Below are 24,729 nucleotides of genomic sequence, written 5' to 3' on the forward strand. Positions count from 1 at the left end.
GGGCTTTGGATATAATGAAAGCTACAGCGGCGCGGTGAGTTTCATCCAGTGTGAGAAGCACTGCAGACGGTGGCCTGAAGCCATCTGAAGCTCCATGAGTCTTTCAAACTCCATCGCTGGAAACATTTTCACACCGTGCACTTAGAACACGATCTTCTCTTGTATTCCTTTAACTCTCCCGCAAGTTAATGATCTATTGTATCAAGTTAAATGTTGATCTGTCACATCGACAATAGATCCTTTGTTATTTCAGACGTGCACATTGATCTTATATGGTGTGCAGTGTTTACTTTAACCCTGTTTGAAAACTGGACCTTTAGTTTTCTGGAGCCCTGATCTAATCACATGCAACTGGTTGGATACATACAGTAAAAATGCAAGAAAACACATGAGCAGAATACAATTTCCCCACGGATTCGCACTGGATTGCTACTTTCTGTATCCGTACAGCATTTGGAATGAAACATACTAGAATTTGGTGATATCCACTGTCTTGTCATGCCACAGTTAATCAAGAGGGTTGACGATGCGGTTTATCCCCAGTTCACCAGTCATTTTGCCACCAGCCATCGAACCGAACGACCAAAAAAAAAAAAAAAAACCTGAATGAAGACCAGACTGACACGCTGTGTTAGTAAGTCCTTTTGAATTCATTCCCACCTTTTTTGTTTCCTGGAAGTTAGGAGGCAGAACTTGGACCATGCATGGTAACGTTTATTCCTGACATGCAAAATGTACACCACAGAGATGAAAACTGGCACATACAGTACACTGGGGAAATAGATAGATAAATAAAAAGAGAGAAAACATTAAGACATCCAAATGAAAGGTTTGAACTGTTTTACTGACAGAGCAGCGCTGAGGCGGGACAGTCAGCCTCCGACCACCAGTTTCAGAAATGAGAAATCTTAATGTTGGAGTAACACTAGCGCAGTATCCTGCACTCAGTCAAAATGGGAAATCTTTGGATTTTGCTGCTTTAAAATGTGAAAATGTGTGGATGAAGTGACTTGTCTGTACAGCTATGAATTCAAATGAAAGTGAACAAAAAGAAAAAGAGAGCTTGTTGACGTTCACTGACCCCGTTTAGTTCGGGTCACACTTTAAGTGGTCAAGCTGGTATTTCTCTTCTTCTACTCCAGCGAGCTTTTAAACAGTCATTGGAAATGGAGAAATGACTCCAGTTCATATTGGCTTTTCTTGTTCCCCCAAATGCTTCCTGATTTAGTTTCGCATAAGGCAAACCTGCGATAATGCCAAAAAGAAAACTAAAGCTGAGGATGAGAGTGATTTTATTCTGTGCTTGGAGCGCAAGTCTGCCATAAGTCAATACAACAGTCCTGTGTATCCACATGAGGACTCCATACAGTGCATTCTCTCAGGTATGAATACAGACCATTTGTCGTGCTTGAATTCTATTTTTTTTTCTTGAAGGAAAGTTGGATTTAAATGCTTTTTTTTTTTTTTTGGTCACCCATTCAAACTACTTGACATTTTTCATTTACAAAAATTAATGAAAAAGTCAGTGTGTGTGTGTGTGTGTGTGTGTGTGTGTGTGTGTGTGTGTGTGTGTGTGTGTGTGTGTGTGTGTGTGTGAGAGCCTGGTTGGCCCGTAGCATGCGTACATATTGCATATATTTCTAGATATTTTCCCATATAAATATATTTCATATCAATACAAGGAGAGGGTGGGAAAAAAAGAACATTCAGTGAAACAGCAGCACTTAACAGTCGATGTAAAACATTGTGAGAATTGCAGAGAGAGGGGGGGATGAAAAGGGGAAATTTGAGTTCAGGATGAAGGCGCACAGACGAAACGCTGAGACGTTGTGTCGCAGAACAAAAGCGTTAGATTTGGCATGCCTTTTAGTCCCTGTTGGAGGAAGGCAATGTTCACAGAGTGTGGGCACGTGGAGGGAGGGGAGCTGGAGGGGGGGGGGGGGGGGGGGGCACAGTCGTCATACTGTTTGCCCTGCAGCCGTCATGCTCACATAATGTACACTGGTCACTCTTCCATGTGCAAACCTCGGACTCCTCAATTCATTAGGAAATAACCAATCAAAATGAAGGCTTTCGGTTGTCTACATTCAGGCATGCACTTGGTCTCTTTTTTTTGTGTGAAAAAAAAAAAACCCCAACCTATAATCATTAACAAAACTTAAAAATTGTGTTCCCTTTGTTTTTGTTTTTACGAACCCTTGATTTATCCACTGATCAAACGCTGTCAAAGCAGCCATTGTGACAGTCTTAACAAACCCAGCACCACTTGGCATACAAACATCTTATAAAATGTACATATACAATGTATATATTTATATAGATTCATATAGCATGTCAAATATTTTTTTTGCAGCGGTATATACTTTGAATGCAGAGGTTCAGTGAAGAATACATGGGTATTATATGAAGTTGTCCAAAAAGGACGTAAAAGGAAATCATTCAATCTCCCCTCCTGCACAGACGATCCTCTTCTTTCTCAGAAGTCCAGACAGAAACGTCACTGAGTCCTTCTGGCGACGCGCAGACGCACATTTTCTTTTTCTTCTGTTTTCACCTGAATGATTTACGTCAGGATTTTTCTTATTCTCCTCAAGCAAAAGTTACTGGATTCTAATGCATGCATCTCTGAAGGTGTTTTGTTTGTTTTTTTACTTGTTTACTTGCTGCACAGTGGCACTATCACGAGTTGCCTTCTTATTTTGCTTTTTGTGGGTAATGTAATTACAATATGACATGAAGTTATGAATAGTGTCATTCTTTATTTGGAATGGACTTTTTCTTTGTCTTATCAGTAGATTTTGCTTCAATTTTTTTCCCTTTGGGTCCTCCATGTCAGTGCTTGGTTGCTGTATTTAAAAAAAAAAAGAGAGAGAGAGAGAGAGAGAGAGAGAGAGAGAGAAGGAGGAGGAGGGGGTTATAAAACAGGTTAGACAGAACTGTTTGATCTCATGATATTCACTATTTACATATAGAGGTTTTGGAGGCTTTGAGCAGTGTGTTACTAAACTATTTGTACTGCTCTTTTAATGCAGATCAACACAATTCCAAGTGTTAAGACAAAACCAAGAACGACAATGAAACGGAAAGCAGGATAAAAAAGAACAACAACAAATTATTGCTATTGTTAATATTCAATGGTACTGGGTGTCACTTTAACCTTAAACTGTTGTTGGGTTTAAAAATAACTCTAGCATAGTGTTGTCTTGACGAGATAAGGTGTTGGAAGAGTTAATAAGTGGACACTGACGGGTATTATTACAAATCACAAGCAGTATTTGGACCAATGGGCACTGCTCCACCGTGCAAAACTGTTTCCACTTTGCTTTCAAACTGACAGTAAAGAACTATTCTATTCTATAATTCTGTCCATTGAGTGGAAAAAAATTGAGTGGGCTCATCTTGTCAACATGTCGCCCCTGTGTCCCCTGCGTTTCCTCGTGTTCCCTGGACTGCAATAAACCTGTTTTTTTTTAATGGAACTATGTGAGTCTGCGCTGGGGTCCATCTGCACACCACCTCCTATCCTTGACAATGGCGCTGGCAAAAGAGATTCTCATTTTGCAGCTGTGGCTTATTTTGACACCAGATAATCAACCCTCCAGTTTGACAACATGAAAATGTTAAAAATAAAACCAGCAATGTAATTGTATAGCCTTCAAGTAAGACACACTGGTTATTTAACCCTGATACCAAAGTTCTAAAACTGCTATTTTTGCTGTGCTGTCGTCACATTTTTAATGCCCATGGCCCGACGTTGGAACACATTTTATTGGCGTGCGTGGATGAGAGTTACTGGATTACTTTAAAAACCGTCTCTGAGTCTGTTAGTGTGTGACTTCAGCACCCTGAATCTCCCACCAGAGGACAGATCTACATTATTACTCGCAATACATTCCAAAACACATCATTTAAATGTATTTGTATGGATAGAAGATTCAGTTAAACTATTAAACAAAACGATATCTCAGCTCGGCTTCTCAGAGGAGAGTCAACATGCTCCATTATGTCCAAAATCATCTAGTCGGTGTGACAAAAATCTACGGAATTGGATATTGATCGAAAACTTTACTACCACAACAAACTTGGTTCTCTGAACGAATAAAGTACGTAAGGAATAGGAAATAATGTCATGAATAATTCTTCAGTTTTAATCAATCCAGCTTTAACCAAAAATCTCCTGTTTATTTTTCAATGTGAGAAAAACAACTATAAACCTCTCAAAGTTGTTTAACAAACCAGAGTATCGACACTTCAGCTCGTTCATTACGTTTGTCTTCAGTTCGTCTAAAAATCAGCATTTACATTTGTGCAGATTAGATGCGAGGACGCCGCGAACTGTTGGACAGTGTATAAAACGACTGTGAGTGTAGTACACAAGGTTACCTGTCGGATGTTACATCAAACGCAACAAACTACTGTCGCAATCTCTCCAAAGTAAGAGTTTATTTAACCACGTGCTTTGAAAATCATTTTTTATTAAAACCAGATGTTTGCATGGATCCATAAACCTCCTGCAGAGAAAAGCGGAGGTATGGCCTCCTCACCGTTCAGGGGAACTGCTGTTTCTACACAATGGACTTACTACAGTCGCCGTGGCTCCAATCAATCCAGCCTCACACACACACACACACACACACACACACACACACACACACACGCACACACACACACACACACACACACACACACACACACACACACACACACACACACACACACACACACACACACACACACACACACACACACACACACACACTGCTGAGAAATGTGCCAGGTAGGGACACAGGAAACACAGCGTGGTCGTGTCATATATCACCACGTACTCGTAATGCAGGAGGTTTTCTTTGTTGTTGAACACCTGCTGTTTAAGCCTGTGTGTGAGCAATGCAGAATGATAAGCAACACTGTGGGTGTAAATGTTTTCCTCATTTGACTTTAACTGGCTGAACAACCTCTGTGTCATCGCGTCTTGACATATTTTGGCTTTGCAGCTTTGGTTTTACCTGCGAATGAGATGGAGGCGATGATCACGACCAAACCCAGGGCGATGGAGAAGATGCTGAGCATTCGGGCGAGACGGCCCAGCCTGCGGGCTCCATCGATGTCCCCCACCTGGAGACTGTTCCTCGACTGAACACACACACACACACAAAAAAACAAGGTACTGAAAAATCACCAAGTCAAACTCACAACTGAAGAAGAATGACATTTAATCTTAATCCTCTCTACTCCTGAACTCAGTGTTGTAATTCAACTAGATTAAATGTTTTACAGAAAAGATGAAGAAATATGAAACACTGACAGGCTTTAACATTATAACCGTTGACAAGTCTGACAAGCTTTTGATCGAAACCAGCATTAACTTCTGCAGCGCTTTAAGAAACCTCATGGTGGATTGAGGTCAAGGTACTATTATAGTGTAGTATTATCTTATTGATCAATGAGGTTCTTGTGTATCAAATCTATGTGCGAGGAAGCATCTTTGACAGCTAAAAACTAAACCTGAAGCCCTTTGACCTGCCAATTCTGACATATTGTTAAGTTCGTATTCATCAGGTCAGTTTCCATGACCTGGCTAGTGAAGTTATTCTAAAGAGAAACTGGCACATATTTACCACTGGGATGTTGATCTGCTGTGGTGCCGTGAGGCGAAACCCCAACAATAATTTATTTTCAGCTGTCAATGCTGAAATTGTCTATTTCACACACACAGATTGGGATTGATGGAAGGATGTGACTTGCAGAGCCAATTGGACGGAGTAGGTGAGCGCAGCAGTGTGAAGGTGCTGTATATCATTTTAATGCTGTATGTATATTGCTTTATGTAGACTGCAGATATGGAGACAGGCTGATTTATGTGTGTGTGAGAGAGAGAGAGAGAGAGAGAGAGAGAGAGAGGAGAGAGAGAGAGAGAGAGAGAGAGAGAGAGAGAGAGAGAGAGATGTGATGGATGTCTATCCCCAGTCCCAGTGCATTACTTTCACGAGGGAGTCCCGAAACCTCAAATCTCATATAACTGTGGTGTCACCAATATTCGGCTGAATCTGTTTTGTTTTCAACTTTATCGTTGTTTAAACCTTCAGCCATGTTTTTATTAATTCTCACTTTAGATGCTGCATTCTCTTTGTGTTGCACAGAAACCAACAGAGATAAAAGACACCCACAACCTAAAAAAAACCCATTCAGCTTAGTTAAAGTTAAAAAAAAAATTTGACGTTATAATGTTTCAAATTGCAAAGACTTATTGGGTCAATCATTTATAAAACTGTTTTCTCCTTTTTCAACCTCTATAAGAGAGTGTACTTTCAGTACTGACATGTTTGGTGCCCATTTCCTTTAGCTGTTGGTAAAATTGAAGTAATTACCCTGAAAGAATTTAACAAATATCTTGTTTCAGTTCCAAACTGCTTTTCTTTACTTTTGCAGTTGACTCTGGTTTTGATATCTTTATCTTTATTTCAAATGAGTAAAGAAAGAAACAAAATAAACACAAAAAACTAAACAAAGAAAACCATTTAAATGAATAAGCAAATGTAGAAGAGAGAACCTCATAATCTGTCTTCAATGTGTGCTAATCTGGATGTACCGGTTCAAAAGGGGGTAGGAAGAAGTGTAGACTCATTTATTCCCACACCTTTGCAATATATTTTCCCCAATATAACATCAATGTCATTTAATCACTACACCCAAACACTAAGAGTTACAGCCCATCCATCAATCAATGATCAACACCGTGAACAAACAAACAAACCCTCGTCGTCATGACTGAACCCAATACCTCGCCAGGATCAACTCTTTATCTATTTTTAAACTGAATTAAGTTTGATATTTGTTTACTCTACACACATAATTTGTACCATAGTTTTACGAACAGAATGGTAACAGAAATGTTTTTGAGCTTCCGGTGGGTGACCCCAAGTGCTGACAATCAAGTTTATTTACAAGCTAAATCGTTCAAAATAATGATAAATACCAAGAACTGAGCTAAGTCAAGACCATGGCAGGCCCAAATCTAAGATAACATACATTATTATTATTATCATTGCACCGTCACACTTGGTGTTCGATAGCACAATGAAATTCGTCACCTCGTTAAAAAAAAAAAAAACTACATGCAATCGTCAAACGAGCACAGACATTTCAAATGACACACTAAATACATCAGACATGCTAACAAGCAACCATCACAAATAAAATGTACGTACAATCATAAATACCATTAAAAAGGAATAAGAGTAATGATTATGTGCACCAACAATGTACACGTAAAAACTGTCAAGATAAATAATGAGCAGAGTACAATAAGCAGATTTGGAAGGCCCACATCTATAATCATTCTTTTAAAAGAACATGTCGTCTGCCATCGGTTTATGGAAAAATCATTCAATCACATCAGTGAATGAAAAGGAATCTTACAACACAGAAAATAGCAACATGCTGTGTGCACACCTCAAAATATGATATAAAAAAAATCTTTATTTCACCACTAAACTCCCATCACATGTCAAAATGAGCGTAGCCCTGAGGGCCTCACCCTCAGGGGGGCACCAGAGAGCTTGATTGATGCACAGAAGAATGGGGTCAGGGGGTCGGGGGGGGGGGGGGGGGGGGGGGGGGGGGGGGGGGGCCTGAAAAAGACTAAATCATAATGAAAAGACAAAAGTGGCGTGTTACACTGTAAAATGATTTTAGGTGAAATAGTCTGGACTGACCCTTCAGTCCAGACTGAGGTTAAACATGGAGTTCCACACGGTTCTGACTTAGGTCCTATACGTTTTTTCTTTATACATGCTTCCTGTAGGGGATATTATTAAAAAACACTCCATTAACTGTTATGCAGATGACACACAAATCTGAAAGTTCCCGATAAATTTCCATGGGCCAGGATTGTAGAACTCATGTGATGGAGGAATGTACAGTGCATGTAGGGGGCGTGGCCTCAACAGCTCTGTAGTGAACTGTGAGCTCTGTGCATGGTTATTTTAGTCATGGGTTATGCTCAAATGTATTTTCCCTTTACTATATTTAAATTCTTTATTAAGAGCCACACTTTGATTTCATAAATTTGTTGTTTCTTCCCATTGATTCCCATAAATTCCCATCTATTCCCATGGAAATGTTCCAACTTTAATTTTGCAAAGGTGCTTTAGTGTAAGTGAAGAGTTGGGAGCTGCAGCCGATAGCACTGTTAAAAAACTCAATTGAGAATGACTACTTGGTGTGAGAAACAGCATGTGAGGAACACAAACGTCACACTTTTGAAATCTGTCCTTGTGCGTTATGAGAAACACTCAAAATGCAAAGAGTGGAGGAAGTGGGTGAAGAGGTTACACGTAACCCAACTCTAAAGTCAAACTCTCACAACACCGAGCTGCAGAGGACTGAGGAAAACCGGAGGAGCTCTCCGTGGTGCTGATCGCATCGGCGGTGCAGTGCAGCAGGAAATGGACCTCCTCCCACCCTCATCTATATTGAATTACACAGCTACATTTCTCGGAGGCACTTTCCCCCATTAAGATAGTGTGGTATTAAAAGGAAAAAGGTACTGACTTTCAAATTAAATTACACCAAGATAATAGATTTTGAGGACAAAATACAGCCTATCTAACCCGCTATAACGTTACACTTTGATTTATCTCCTCCCTGGATTTATGTTTGTTTCGATGAGCCGCTGTGACCATTATCATGCCAACGATGACAGAAGCGCTGAAGATGCTCTGACAGGAGGACGAAAGGAGGTGAAACAATATTTGTGTCAGAGATTTATGAACGGAGCACATCAGAGCAAGGATGCACTTCAGAAAAACTCTCTTTTCTCTAGCTTTGTACTTTATTATTATTTGACAATATATATTTTACCTTTTTCAGTGTTTAAAGAAACGGCTGTAAAAGATCAGGTTTGTTTTTATGTCTTTTATGTCGGTTTCCTTTCTATTTCTTATTTTCTTATTTCCCTTTTCTCTTTTTGGTTACCTTACAAATTAGCACATTCTATAAAGACATTGTTTTCGTATCGTTTCTTTTCATTTCTTTTTTTTCTCTTGACGATATCAGAATTTTTTTTTCTCTTTTTGCAATTACTCCTTAATGTTACAGACACTAGTTTTCAAGTATAAGTATATTTTTCTCTACTTAAGACATTAGTTAGGATGAGATTATTGTTACTTTTTTTCTGTTAACTTGCTTTTGACCTGCTTCATGAGAAGCATTTCTTTTCCTTTTTTTCTTCTTTTTAATTCATTGTTGTTTTGTCTCGTACAGACTTTAACACATTACTTTAGGATATGCTTGTTCCAAAGCTGATTTCATTTTATACAATAAATCAATGGAAAAATAACAGTCGCCCAGGCCACAGTGTGGAGATGTCAGTCAGTACAGCAAACATATAAAGATAAGACAGAAAGCCTGAACAATTACAACAATAGACTTAAAACAGCCCCCATACTGCCGTCATGTACATTAAGACCTTCTGTCACTGTACAAACAATACATTTCTTCCATATTAAACAACAGTTCATTGCGCCTTGCCTCTCTGGCTGAGTGCAGAGGGTACAGAGTCGGGGTCGCCTCACTATCAGATAAGATTACACTGCAGTGAGCGAGGGAGAGGAAGAGGAGGAGCGCTATACCTCCATCCTCCCTGATCTCCGACGAGTCGCTCTGCCCTCTCTCTCCCATGAGCCTCTCTGTCTCCAGCCTGTCTCTGGTAGTAAATCCCGCCGTGGCGTATGTGGGTAGGGACATTGTTACCCCGGGGTTTTCCACTGAAGCCAACTCTGCTCTTAAATCAGTGACAAAGGCAGTTGTACTGCACTCTGGATTTCATGTATCCACGTGAGAGAAAGTCATATTTATGAGGTCGATTCACTTGAGCTCAGTGGTTTTCAAGCTCTTTGACTTGGTGTTGAGGCTCCAGGCGGCAGCACAGTGTTCCCTGTCACTCCACATTGTTAAGAACCCCCTGAATCAAACATGTGTCATTTCTCTTTGCTGCAGTTATTATAAACATCACTTGATTCAATTATTATTAGAATACAGTCACTATTAATTATCGTGGTTCCTTTTAGGCCTTAGAGGTCAATAAATTGGCAGTTGCACAAGATACTGTGGTCAATGCATCATTTCATGAAGCCTTTTTTGTCAAGGTTATTATATTGAACTTACTTTATTGATTTGTCTTTCACAAATGTTTTTATTTTCCCACATCAGAACTCTGACTGTCGAGACTTATTTGTTTGGATCGTTAACTCAAATAGTAAACGTCCGGTGTCTCACAGCTCAACCAGCCACATCAGTCCTGCAGGCCCTGACAATGAAAGTTAAATAAGACATCTTTTTCTCTAAACACACAGGGACAATGTGTGGCTGCTGCCTTGCAGCACTGCAACGTGAAGCTCTGGGACCAAATCCCAGCAGAGTCTGTATCGATCTGGACTCGCATCACAGAGAAAAAAGCAACATCAGCACCATAAATCAATGGAGGTCTCTCTCAGAAAAGGCTGTCTATTTAGCTTGATTAGAAAGAAACACCAATGACAAAAAGGTGCAATTGAAAAAAGATGATAAGATTGAACATCAATCAGATAAAGCACAGGAAAGAGAAATATGAGAAAGCTTCTGTGTCAGCATTTTAGTTTCATATGCCCCTGTTATCGATCGAAGCAGTAAGAAGATACACAGTATGTTTTTTTTTTGTTTGTTTTTTTCCGGAATCTCAAAAAGCCTCTATAAAATATTTGTTCATCCCTCTTTGACATGTGGTTTTCATTGTAACCCAGACAGACCTTGTCTCATACAAGTAGTCATTTTTAGTTAAATATTTGGATTTCATGATGTCATTCACATTTTTTTATATTATTGTTGATGTTCATTGTCCAGATCCTTTGTCAATAATATGCATAAATATAATAATAAGTAAGAAACATTCAGTAAGATCTTATTTGGTATCCTTGTGTTGTACTCAAGACAATATCTAAATATCCACAGTATTCATGTGCAGCTACAGTGGCGTCCTCACATGAACTGAACCGAGCTCAAAGTAAAGTAGAATATTAGAACATACGAACATAGAACAGTAAAACTATTTAAATGTCTTCACATAAAAACACTATAAACACTTTAAACAGCCAAATATAGTATTTAAAAAAAAGCCTTCTTGGGCATCCAACACACCAGAGCCAGAGCTCAACAGTATTTGATCTTTGAAACTCCAAATGCTGCTCACGCACCTTGGCTCGTGGAAATACTGTAACTACGGTTGACTCCAGTGGTCGACAACCCTAAGTTGGATGATTTGAACTCCTTTCTGCGTCTGTCAGGATGTGTGTCCTGACAGACGACAGGACATACATCCGTCCACAACAGGTGAGGTTTGGGAAGCTCCTCCTCACTGTGACGTAGCGGCACAGCAGCAGAGCAGAACGACCTGCAGCCTCCAGTGAGAGCAGTTGAGCAAGCTCATAACTCAACTCTCTGATCTGGACTCAATCAACTACCGGGGAAGAAAATCTGCATCATTTTAGACCTAATCCTCTTCCTTCCTCTGCCATCTGGCAAACAGCCATCAAAGCAACACCTCCATACTCAGGAACAGCCGTTTTACCCAGAGCTGCGTCCTCCATCTGTCCCCCAACAACCGAAACAGTCCACACGAGGCCAAACACAGCAGGGTGCAATGTAAACCATGACGAGACTTATACATTATACTTTTTTAGACTTTTGTTTATATTACTGCAAATGTACATTTGATATATATTCAATAGTGCAGTAAAATAATAACATTTTTAATCAGAATAATCACAGGCTTACTGTGGATTAATTTTTATTATCATGATTACATCACAATAATATTTAATCTATATTAATTATCGTGAGCAAACACTATAATATATGGGCCCTTAAGGTGTCTATCAAACAACTTTAACAGTTCATGTTAAAAAACAAAGAAAAGTATCTCCTTTTCAAATCTATTTTACTATAAACTCTAATTTATCCACATTAAGGTGTTCCTGTTACTACTTTTTCAGCTGCTAGTAAGACAAACTAACTTGTTGACATCGTCCGAGAGGAGACGCGTCACCGGAGGACTGTCTGATACTGGAAGTGTGTGTGTGTGTGTGTGTACAGACGATTGTTAAGACAATGGTCAAGAGGATAGGGTTTCCCATTCAGAGAACAAATATGGGCAGGTGTCCTCTTGTGAATCAATATCAACATTAATCAGTCAACCAAAGAGTGCCTCCAACTAACCACACACACACACACACACACACACACACACACACACACACACACACACACACACACACACACACACACACACACACACACACACACACATACACACACACACACACACACACACACACACACACACACACACACACACACACACACACACACACACACACAAGTAAGTGCTCCTTTTTTCTGTTCACATTAATAATAAAGAGCCAGCAGCAGCTGGTGCAGATGCAGATGCAGTATGAAGCCATTTTTGCCACGGTGATGAAAATAATCATTTGAATTTACATCCATAATACTCTTCAAAACTCACAGCCAATAAATGTCTTAAATCACTCAACAAGTCAAACCTTACTTTTAAGACCCTTATCAAAAAAGGTTAGGTGAAATGTATGACTGGTTGTGTGTGAGACGTATGTGGAGGCCGCCAGCTGGGCTTTTAGTCTTTTTTAACATTAAAATTTGCATTAAAATTTCAAGCCACTCAATGCGGTCAAATGATCAAATGTGCCAGAGTCCCAACGGCACAGTTCTCATTCTATAAAATGCATTTTCCTGTCGCTCATGAATTTTAACTGCGTGTCTCGCTCAGCTTGTGAATTGAAAACACAGCTCACATGAGCTCGCACTACAACGTCGGCATTCAGAGGCGGCGTATTACTTCACGGCTTAGTTCACAGCAATAGTACACTTCATCTTAGGGTTAGGGTTAGTCATTTATTATATTAATGATAGGAATTTAATTTAATCCTGATTTTTTTTCCCCCACACGTTTTTATGTGATTTTTGTGTATGCGCTCCCAAGTTGTGTGCCGAAAATCTGTCGGGAGGAAAAGTACAATTTAAAAAGAATATGGCCAAAGAATAAAAAATAAACTAGCATCTAGGATACTAATCTTTGTGCCTTGCGTCTGAAAGAAAATAATCATCATACAGTGCACATACAAAATGCTATCCTGTTCAGAGAGAAACAAACAAACACTAATAAGTAACGTATTAATAACTGTAAAAGGCACATAGACTACAAAATAGAATAAATTATGTTCATATCAAACAATTCAACCAGATTTTTGTGACCAAAGTCAAAAGTAACTTCAAATAATCAACAGAATGGAAACAAACAAAAGACACGGCAGCCAGTGTTGTAATACCAAACTGTGTGCCGAGATGGTATCAAGAGTTGCTCAAGAATGTCGTACAACACAAGAAGAGGAGACATAAGATGAAGCTGGTTGATAAAGGACCTCAATGTCAGAATTTTTTGACCAAAAAATAAACAGATTTAAGAAGTAAATACAAAACACAAAAAGAACTGCAAACGGTGTGACTGAGGACAGACTGGACACTAGTGACTCGATCCCACCACCCGATGTCCAAAAAAAAAGAAGATATTACATAAATATTACGTACTGTCCCTTTAACACAACTGCGGCACTTGCGGAATTGTTTACTTTATTTCACATCTTGAATGAAAATGGACTACATGAGTGGACATTCAGAGATTACTGTCATGAGCATGGGACTTTGTTTCTTCAAATATTCACAGTTACAAATGGGGAAAACCGAAGAGGGGAAAATAGATTAAGACAAATTGATTTTATGAATGCATCGATCACACAACGATAGCCTCAAAAAATTACGAAAAGATGGAGCAGTCGCAACTCTTATAAACCTTATTTAATCTCCAGTGTAAAAATTTAAATTACAACATTGTACGATTTTCTGCAATACTGAGAAAGAGGAAGCTTCCTGTAGTGCCGCATTATGTAATAATAGTGTAGTAAGTAATAATGTCTTGAACTTTCAACTCCTTATGTAATAACCTGCTGCATTTTGTCATAAAATCCCTAAACATATTGGTAATAAACCTTGCCGCATTTTGTAATAACTTGTTACATATTGCAACAGTTAAAACAAAATAACTGTGTGGGTGTTCATTTTTGTTTATTTTTAAAGAAAATGTAATAATTTAGTGCAATATGTAATAAATGTTGTCCTTTAACCATATACAAGGTTCTATGCTTAATAATGAGGAAAAACAATTAAGATTAGAGTTCTCTGTCTCTCTTTGCTTTTCCTGCCAGCAGGGCAATGGGAGAATTCAAGGGCTCTAAATCCAGTTGAACTTTTGAGATCACCTGCCATTGTGGCTAGTAGATTTTTTTTTAAGTTACAAGCCAATCAATATTTCCATCAGCCATTTCTAATATCTTGAAGAAATTAAACCAGATTGTAAGTGCCATTGAACCCGTATCTTGTAATTGTTGCTATATGTAACAAGTTACTACAAAATGCGTCAAAGTTTTTTAGAAAATGCGTTGAAGAATTATATTGCAAAATTCAGCAGATTATTACAAAATGTGGTGTTATTGAAGAGTTAATATAACATTGTTACATATTGCACTATTATTACATAATGGCACGACACGTCTTCCTGTTTCAGCCCTCACCCATTTATGCAACATCCATTCAGCTGCTGCTGTTCAACAGAATCTCTCTGAATGCTGCATATATGAATGCACACAATGGCCTTCCAGTCCAATCCGCTTTTATTCTCAGCGGTACAATGACATTATCAATTTAAAACAATGAATAAATCCTGTGCCTTGACTTGTCTCCGTAGGAAACGCTCTCCCACAATGTCTGCAGTATGTGACTGCTAATAAGCAGTAATTTAACTATGCACACACACACGCACGCACGCACGCACACACACACACACACACACACACACACACACACACACACACACACACACACACACACACACACACACACACACACACACACACACACACCAGTCATCCCGCCAGTGCAGCACGCAGTCCATATTTTACAGGCAAATCTGCAGAGCGTGCAATAATGCTCCTGCAGTTTGGGGCATTCCCATTACCGGGATAGGCAAGTTCAGGCTGTAAAAACCTATTACCCCCGGCCGCTCCAATCCCCGTAATTGACTGCACATCTTCCGTGTTTGCCAGCCGCAAGCCTTCCCCACCAGAGCGTCCGTCAGAGATCTATGGCAGCAGCCAGCTGGAAGTCGGCTTTTAGGTGCTCCTGCTGCTGGAAGTGACGGCAGGCGATGATGGATGTAACTTTTTATTTTTTTTAACCCCGTTCTTAGCAATGCACCGCATCCCAATGCAGTAAAAGCCTTGACTCTTTTATAGACTCATGCTTGAACAGATTACAGTCTAAATCAGACGTTTCAGCGATTAAAACATAAGCGAACTAAGTGCTTACATGTTGATTGCAGAATCACGATGATATTAACAATCATTTTCTCTCCACTTTTCATTCTTCCATGACATGTAGGATAAAGACTTTAAGTTTTGTTTTTTTGTGTGTTCTTTGATGTGGATGACACGACAAGTCAGTGACACATGTGAAGAAACAACAGAGATAATGTAAGTATGACTGTAGAAATAGGATATATCATAAATAATAACAATAACCCTACTCACATTACTTTCATTGAGGAGGATCATTTTGAGTCATTTGTCATTTCTTTTACAGTAGATTTTGAAATGGGTAATTTTACTTGGACTCAATCACATTTTAACCCAAGAAATACTACATTGGAAATTGCTGGGTAAAAAATTAAAAGGAGGAAAAAAACACAACCAAATTGGAATGTTTATTTAGTTTAGTGGCTTTCATTCGCCGTATAACTGTAGCATTTGTCAGTGAAGAATAAAAGATGGATGATCTTATTGCCACTTATACTTCAAATGTTTTATGGGCTGCTCTGAAGCAAGTTTATACCTCCTGAATAATCGTTATTGTTATGTGGACTAAAGGTTGATTAAAAACTTTAGTGTTGAATTGGATTCATCAATCGTCATTTTTTTTTTTTTACAGTAGAAGGAATGACCTCCATCAAGTAGTACATTTAACTCAAATTAAATCTTAAATAAACTACTTTGTTATTCAAGTAGATGCTCAGATGGGTTATTTTACTTTTACGTTTGTAGAATTTTAACAAAGTAAAGATGCAACGAGACTCAATTACAACATTTTAGTACTCCTCCCACCTCGGTGAATAATGACACATTTATTTCAGTGTGATCTCCTGGAGGTTAAAATAAGCTTTCAAATACAGCGTGTGCCATATGAGGCACGTGGATCATGATCTGCTGCAGTGACACTGGATGCGAGAAGCCGGAAGACGATCATTACTATTGATCGACTGAAATTAAGAATGGTGGTGTGTGGGGTTTCTCAGAATGAAATAAACCCTGATGGCATAGTGGTGAGCTCTCTTGCCACCTACTGATTCTTCTGGTGTTTCTGTGTGGACTTTGCATATTCTCCCTTGGCCGACTGGTGTTTTCTCTCGACAGTCCTGCCTTCATCGTCTCTTAATGACTGTGTGATAGATGAGGTGGATTTTGTTGTCCAGTGTTACTGTGTGTTGTTTAATGTACTGAGAAGTTCATTTGGGGATCTGTCGTTTGAAGTTTTGTCGCTAAAAGCTTCATTTTTATACAGGAGTTTATATATAGGAGTTATTTTTAATGGGAATGCTAAATCCTGTTAGCGACGACAGGAAGCCCAAAGGGGGTGGGGATCCAGAACATACAAAACACTGGCTTTTCATCAGCCTATAGAGTTATGATGAATGTGACCATGCCACACACATTTGCACAACCATGAGAGAAGTACAATTTCCTCACTGCGGAAAAATGAAAGACCGGCAGTCAGTCGTGAATTACTTTCAGGTCCCTGTAGAAATAATTGGATGTGTTCCAGCTAAATGCTCCAGCGTGTTCACTCGTTAGTCAACATTGTCTGTTGTTTTGTGCTGAGCGGGCTCACGTACAGGAGATCTATTGGGTTTAGTCTTTCTCTAGGTTTTTTTTCTTTCTTTTCACTTAAAATGACTGCCAACAGACTGAAAACAGGACTGATAGAAGTTGAGTTCGAGGCCAACACTCTGATCCAAAATAGACTAAAACGCTGCTCAGGCTTATGCTGAGGCTCGGTTGGGTTTGCCATAGTTTTGATTTTTTTTTCAAAATTGCAGTTGGAGTCTTGACGTTATATCAGTCTAATTAAGTTCAAGATTTACAGCAGGTTTTCTAGAAAACGTTACATAAATGCATACGACCATTAAATGGAGCAAACAGGCTTGAATCCAGGTCACTGGATGTTCTCATCAATGATGCAGCTGCTCTGACTCGCTGCATCAAGGCTGAAATTCCTTTCACCGGTTCATAAAGCTCTTGATAACTGTCGTAATATTATCAGGTAGAGAGTTTTTAATCATCCCCATCATCGATGTGATCCTCCTCTGTGTAACAGTGTGAAGACCTGGAGGTGCACAAAGTGCAAACTGAAGAGCAACAACTTTTAAAGATTATGGATTTTTTTTTTTTTTTTACATTTCTGAGTAATCAACCGTATCTTTATTGTTATTTGTTTCTGTTACTAATGCTGCTATTTCAATTTATTAATTCACCAATTCATTACATTATTTTAAATGATCTTTAACTCCTATTTTTCCTGCCTCTGGTGTGTTTTACCAGTTTCTCTTGTGTGTGGAGGAGTTGTGTGTAATTCTACAGTTTACAGAGTGCTATTTGTTTTTTGCATGCTGTGTGGACCAAAGGTGCTGCACAAGGCCCCGTTTATACGACAACATTTCACGTGGCAACACCTAATCTGTTAAAAGAAATAATAAAGGACAGCATGTTCTCCCTATGCATACGTGGTTTCTCTCATTTCCTCTTGAAACATCCAAAAACATGCATTTCAGGTTAAATGTTGATTGTAAATCACCTGGAGGTAAGAATGTGTTGAGTTTCTCTGTGTTTTTGTCTGCCTGTCCATCACGGCTGGGATCAGAGCACACATCCATGAATGGGCTGGAATTACACATGGAAGATATTGCCAATGCCGATATAATAATATAAGCGGTCAGATGTGTCGGTGCGTCAAAATCATGTGTCCACAGTGCTAAATTGGATAAAGTTGAATATCGTTAACTTTATCCAGTTTATTGGATAAACTTTATTGGAAGTTTACAAATTTACAAGAGCGAACTCAGAAACGCCACTCGACTTCAACTTGGGCTCTTTTGATAGCAAAGGGGATGAAGAGTTAAGTTATTCAAATCTCTCGCAAAGGTTAGAATGCGTGGTGAGAACCATCAGTTTCTTTTGTCGAGTCACTCGTTTTTTGATTGAGGTCATCAATTTCCTTTTTAAGTGAATCACATTTTTCTGTCCAGTCCTCTTCTTTCAAGAGTTGTTTGAAGAGATTGCTGTGTTTTACTGAAAGATTTCTCCTTTTTCTGGAGGTTGTTATATTCAAACACCAGTTCAGCAGATGTATTTTTGTGAATGTCATTGATCTGGTGTTGATCCTCCAACATCATGAGTTGCTGTTGCAGATTGTCATTGGTCTTTTTCAGCTCTTTCTTGGCCTCCAAGGTTCTGAGAAGTTGGCGCTTCTCCTGGAATCCATGGATTTCCTCTCACAAAGATTGGTTAATAAGGGTCAGTTTCTCAGTCTCCTCTCTGATTCCGTTTGCCAAAAGACTTTCACTTTGCGTTGCCAACTCCAGCCCCTCAGCTTCTTTCTTGAGTTTCTCATGTTGGTCAGACCCAGCCTCTCCAGTAAAGCACACCTTTGTCGCCATTTCTTTCATTGAAGAACTTGTTGCTGCAGAGTGCTGCAGTGGATGTCACTGATGACTCCATCCATGGCCGTCATGTTGGTCGCTGCATCGTCCTCTTGTGGTTAAATGTCAAAACGATTCAATGGCTGCAATCAGCTACAAAATGCTGTAAGCAGTTTATAAAGTCGCCTTCAATGAAGTGAGCAACACTGACAGATATGTGTGTTTCCAGTTGATCTGCAAGCAGATAGATCAGAGTCACCTCTATGAGTTGACACCTCTGACACCACAAGCTGTCTGCCACGCCTGGATTGGCTGTACTTCAAAGAGTCTTGGTCTAGGTTTTTTTGGGGAGTCTCAACTTTCCTGAAGTTTCTATTTCACGTGGGAGAGGAGGATATTGGCACTAAGTAAGCTTTGCACTTCAGAGCGGCATCATGGGGAATCAACCACATTACTCTTGATTCATTTGCTCACGGCACGTTGTGAAAACCTCTGTTTTCCTATTCGGACTCACTTATCTGACATCACTGATTCAGTTCCTTTCTCATCAAGTCATGGGCACTACATCACAGCCATTTGCCGCCTCGTTCGCCCCCATCTGCCCTTGTCGCGAATGATGTTTTGATCATCTTTGGAAGGCCGGTATCCCCTTTCTTTACCCCCAAGGAAAGAGAGAGAGAGAGAGGGAGAGAGAGAGAGAGAGAGAGAGAGAGAGAGAGAGAGAGAGAGAGAGAGAGAGAGAGAGAGAGAGGATGTTAAATGCTGCCACAGAGCTGGCTAACTGCTGCAATCTGCCCTCTGCAGAGAAACTAAATTGACTTCTCTCGCCTTCTATTGAGTTAGTGGCCAGCTCCAGTTTCTCCCTCCTTCACTTTACTTTCTTCTGCCCTCTGTCAAACCTCCCTCCCTCCTTCTCTCTCTCTCTCTCTCTCTCTCTCTCTCTCTCTCTCTCTCTCTCTCAATGCCATTAGCAAGCAGCTGAGTTGTGAATGTCAGTGGGTTCATGATGATGGCTCAGGGAAGTACAGGCTGTCTTGTGGATATCGCCTGATATTCCCTTTGGTGGGTAGCGCCCACAGGAGTGATATTACAGAACTAATGGCTTTGCTGCATTGCCTCTGCCTTGTTTCTCCGTAGATCTGAAAACACAAATGGTTGTGCCAATCGGCGCTAAGCTACCATCAGGAGTAAAAATCCTGACAGGGTGGAGTTATAACTGATGGCACTAAAAGAACCGCTGGTAAAACAGATCCAGACGTTTACAGCAAGGATCCGTCACAGCTTTATTTATCTGTGCTGCTCAGTTTCAGTGATTGCCTCTTTCATGGGTTTTTTTTCCGAGGCTTATATCATAGCAGAGGCAGGAAGCACGTTTCTCAGCTGCATTTAAGCCGTTACACATCTTGATGATCTATTATTGTAGTTCTGCAAACTTTTATCACCAAAGGGCCGAATATTGTTCCAAATCTAAAACTTACATAACCTTCAGAATAAAGAGAACAGATCTCAAAAATGTTTTGTTCATTTCGTTACCGTAGTTATGTTGCATTTATACAATAATGTAATATGGAAACATTCGGTCGACCCTTTTTTCCTCTTTTATTTCTTTCATCACATGTTTTTGGTGTTCGTATATTTTGTCCCCTGAGGTTGAGTCATGACGAGGGTTGCATTCTGGGAATTTTCAAAATTGAAAACTTCCGAGGCAAATAAACAAGAATTTATGGGAATGAGTGGGAATAAATAGAAATAAATCACAAAATTAAAGTTTGGCTCTTAAATAAAATCTCTGGTGAAGTAACACTGTGTATAAGAATGTAAAATAATCTTTTTTATTTTCTGGGTCTGGGTCTCACTATGGGTCAGACATGTTGGGCTATGCTGTTGTTTGTCGTCACACTTTCATGGAAACACACTCGTTGCCATGGAGACAGCAATGCTTTCTTTGCATGAGCATACAGGAGGGAGGGTGTGGCAATTCAAAAGCCAAAACTTATTTGAAATTTAGTGCTTGGTGTTTTTAGCATCTTATGAACATTTTATTCATGAGGCCACAGAGGACTACACTGGCTTTTTTTTTTGGGGGGGGGGGGGGGGGTGGGGGTGTCAGATGACATAGTTGTTATATTTGGTTTTAGCTGATGAGTCAACATGTATTTTAACTTCATTATAAACTTCATTTGAAAATGTGTTGATCTATTTGCCATTTAATCATTTTTTTGTTTGTTTGTTTGTTTTTGGGTTGTTCGTCATCCTAATCTACCAGGCTTGAGTTTCAGGATGAAATGTAGAAAGAGAGAAGCAGGACAGTGAAATGATGCCAGAACCGATCAAGATTCTACCCTTTGTCCTCTGCTGGCAGGGAGAGCCTCAGCCTCAGCCTTGACCTCAGTCAGAGAGCAGATGAATGGATAAAAGAAATCCTGCCAGCAGGTATCAAATACATTTTACAGCCTCTGAAGGAGGATTTATTTTTAAATGAACAAACATTTACGAGTATCAAGGGAGAACTAAACTTGAACACCAATCAACATGAAATATTTCAAATGTCCAGGTGACATTGGCAGTGTTGGTAGTCAAAGACAATAATTGTTCGCTTAAAGAATAGTTACACACTTTACTACACAACCACACAGGTCTGTAATGTTTACATTCGGTGTGTTTAGTCATTTTAGGGTAAAGTTTGTGATTCCTGTCAAAGTCTGGTACAAATTCTTAGGATGTGTAAGACTTCTTCATGCATCTATTTAGGTTTACGTCAATGTCGCCCACTTGTGTGGTGCATTGTTCTTTACCTGTTCATATCCGATGAGGAGAAATCGAACTATCCATCCATTCATCTTTTACACTGCTTATTAAATACATGGCCCTGGGGAACAGACAGACAAACGCTCCCGCCTACGGGCAGTTTACAGCCACCGATTGACCTCAAGTCGTTTTTGGACTGTGGGAGGAAACCAGGGTGCTCGCTGAGAAAAGTCCTTGGAGGAGAACGTGCAAACTCCAAGCTAACCAACACACGTATTTCACTTCGGATATGAGTGACATTTCCAAACTTTACAGTTTCACAGCCATCAACTACAACTCCCCTGTCTTCTCTGGAGGTGTCTCTCCTCTGCAGACGGCGACAACAGGTTCAGTTCAAGTGTGGAGTATGTCCTGACTCGACATGGTCCAATACAACTAAAGGTTTCTGCTCTTTATGCTGCATGTTTTTGAAGAGAGAGCCGTCGACAGAGGCGGTGGATCAGGCATCTGCGTCTCAGCTGCATCCTCCATCAGCATTCCCAGCGTCCTGAGACTTTATGTGAGCGGATTAGTGAAGCGCCGGTCGACCCGAGATCCCTGAAGTCCTCAGCTTTCAGGGGCCTGATGAGACCGTCACTGTTTCTCACCGTTGATCAAACGGGGCGATTTACAGATTTTCTGTCTCTGTTATTGTAAACCTGACACTATTTACACTCTGAACTGTTGATTACAGTTACATTACACAGGGCTTTGTGGAACTATGATGTTTAGCCCTCAACTTTAACTTTTTTTTTCTTTTTTCTTTGCAATGATATATATTTCTACTCGCATGTCAAAAACATTTTTAGTAGGACATCTTATTCAGATAATAAAGCAAACATTGACGCACCTTTATCTGAAGTAAATATTCAAAAGTGAAATAAAAAATATCAGCAGCTTGACCGAATGATGGAAAACCATCATCAGTGAAAAGAGTACTGAAGGTTTGGAAACAGTACATCACTTAGATGTACTCAATTACACATAATCAGGCAAAAAATAAAGTATATCAACTATTATATTCTAGTAACACAAATTTACTCAAAAAATAAAATTACTTGCTCAATAAAAGGCTGATCAAAAAGTTTCACTATTAAATGAATTTGTGAACGTACACAGTAATCTTACTCACATCTAAGTACAATTTACATCATGAGATCTATTCCTTTACTGTTAAAATCACACAGTAAGTCACAGAATTACTACATTATTTAAACTCTCTGCATGTTTATAGCCAATAACTCTTTTAAAAGAGAAATGTTCTGCTTTGTAATCACTTTTTCTTTTACTTCTTACATCTCCATTAACTTGTAGTTTGTCTAATAAATGTGCTTTTGAATGAAGACATTCAATACAGGTAAACTAAATCAAATACCTTGTTGTGACTATGCAGTTAGATGTGGTTTGTACCTTGACTTCTAATTGGGTGCAATTACACATTTTTGATAACTTTATGTTTTCTTCTAAACGAATGATGGTAAACTGAAATATTAGAATAAAGAAAAAATACACCACCTATCCCAGAAATTAGCAAGTTGTTTTCTCATCATTTCACTACATCTAGTAAAAGTCTAAACCTCGTTGTTTTTCCCTTCTAACTTTAACTAAGCAGTACTATATCTGCATTTATCAAAATTGCAAGAAAACATTGGGGGCAACCTTTGCTTGAACATTAAACCACTGCAAGTGACAGTGAACTAAAGTTGTTAAGAGACTAAAGGTTTTATTAAGTATGGGAATATCCTTCAGCATCACATTAGGGTTAAACATTTCATTTCACTCCTATTATTTTATGAAAGTTTCAGCAATAGGCTATGACACAATTTTGCGTGCTCTTTCTTTCTTTCTTTCTTGTTATTGATTAATTGACCCATTATTCTTAATAAATCCCGGCCGACTCACCATGATGGAGTAGACCAGGGCCACGATGTTGACGGGCCACACGGGGCAGAAGCAGGAGAAGATGGCCACGAGGAGGTAGTCCTTGGGCTTGTCGTTCTCCTGCACGGTGGCGTTCCCGGTGGAGGAGCGGCTCAGGCTGGCCTTGGACGGGGAGAGAGGGACGGCGGCGGCCAGCTGTCCGGCGGAGCCCGAGCGCATCGCCATGCCGTGGCCGTTCAAGTCGTTCTCCGGGTCCTTGTCTCCAGCCGTGTTGGCGGTGAAGGAGGTGGACATCTTCATCCCGTTGCCCCCTGGGTCCGTGGTCACCGCCAGCAGCTTCTCCGTCTCGTGGAAGTCCGCCGACTGCGCGACTCCGCCGCCCTCACCCAAGTTGGACTTGAGGAAGTCGGTGTCCGTGTTAATGGCCATGTTCAAGTCTCACTTGAAGAAAAATTAAAGTCTGGAATCTGTTTACAGCTGGGCAGAAAACACAGCGCAATCACATTCCGCAATACTCCCAAATCCAGGTGTTGACGCCCGCGAGCCTTCAGGCTGGAGGATCAAGTTTGAAGAATAACCCGGAGAGGATGAGGAAGAAGAGGATGAGGAGAATGAGGAGAATGAGGAGGAGAGGTGGATGACTCCCCGATAAGTGATGAGAGAAAGGAGCGTGATTTATCCAGATCTCATTCCTCCTCTTGGATCACTTTCCTTCTCCTTCCTTCACCTCCAACTCATTTCTGAAAGAAAGAAAAAATCCATCCAGGACGTCCTGCAGCCGTCTTCATCCACCTTCACTGAAAAGTCAAATTAGTTTTTCCTTTTCCTTTATCGAAAGAAAAGAGGATGGAGCAGAAGCGTGTGTGTCCACTATGCGCTCCTCTCTCCTCCTCTCCTCCTCAGTGACTGGACTCAAACTTGGGACCATGCGTAAAGTGCGCACATCTGATCTGAGCATCTCCTGTGTCGCGTCACAAAACAAAAGCCCACAGTCATTCACCGGGTTGTGAACGGATGCAGCAGCCATAAAAATAACCTCAGGATTGATTTTGTTTAAATGCCGCTTTCTGTGAAGTCGTTCTATCTAATTTGAACGGACTAAATTAGGAGGCAAAACGATGCGTGCGTAAACCAAGAAAACTATGATGATCAAGTGTAGGACTTCTCTTGTGATGAAGGCCTCATGAAAT

General features: G+C 40.0%; 1 protein-coding gene across 1 annotated transcript; it reads right to left on the reverse strand.

The window, feature by feature from the left end:
- Window positions 1–21: 21 nt before the first annotated feature.
- trarg1a (trafficking regulator of GLUT4 (SLC2A4) 1a) lies at window positions 22–23,968 on the reverse strand (the record flags this gene model as incomplete). Its single annotated transcript, XM_080505684.1, has 3 exons — window positions 22–116; window positions 5,007–5,133; window positions 23,561–23,968. 3 exons carry the CDS (start codon window positions 23,966–23,968, stop codon window positions 22–24), a joined length of 630 nt encoding a protein of 209 aa, XP_080361810.1.
- Window positions 23,969–24,729: the final 761 nt, after the last annotated feature.

Source organism: Blennius ocellaris (assembly GCF_963422515.1).
Source record: "Blennius ocellaris genome assembly, chromosome: 2".
Taxonomy (NCBI): Eukaryota; Metazoa; Chordata; class Actinopteri; order Blenniiformes; family Blenniidae; genus Blennius; species Blennius ocellaris.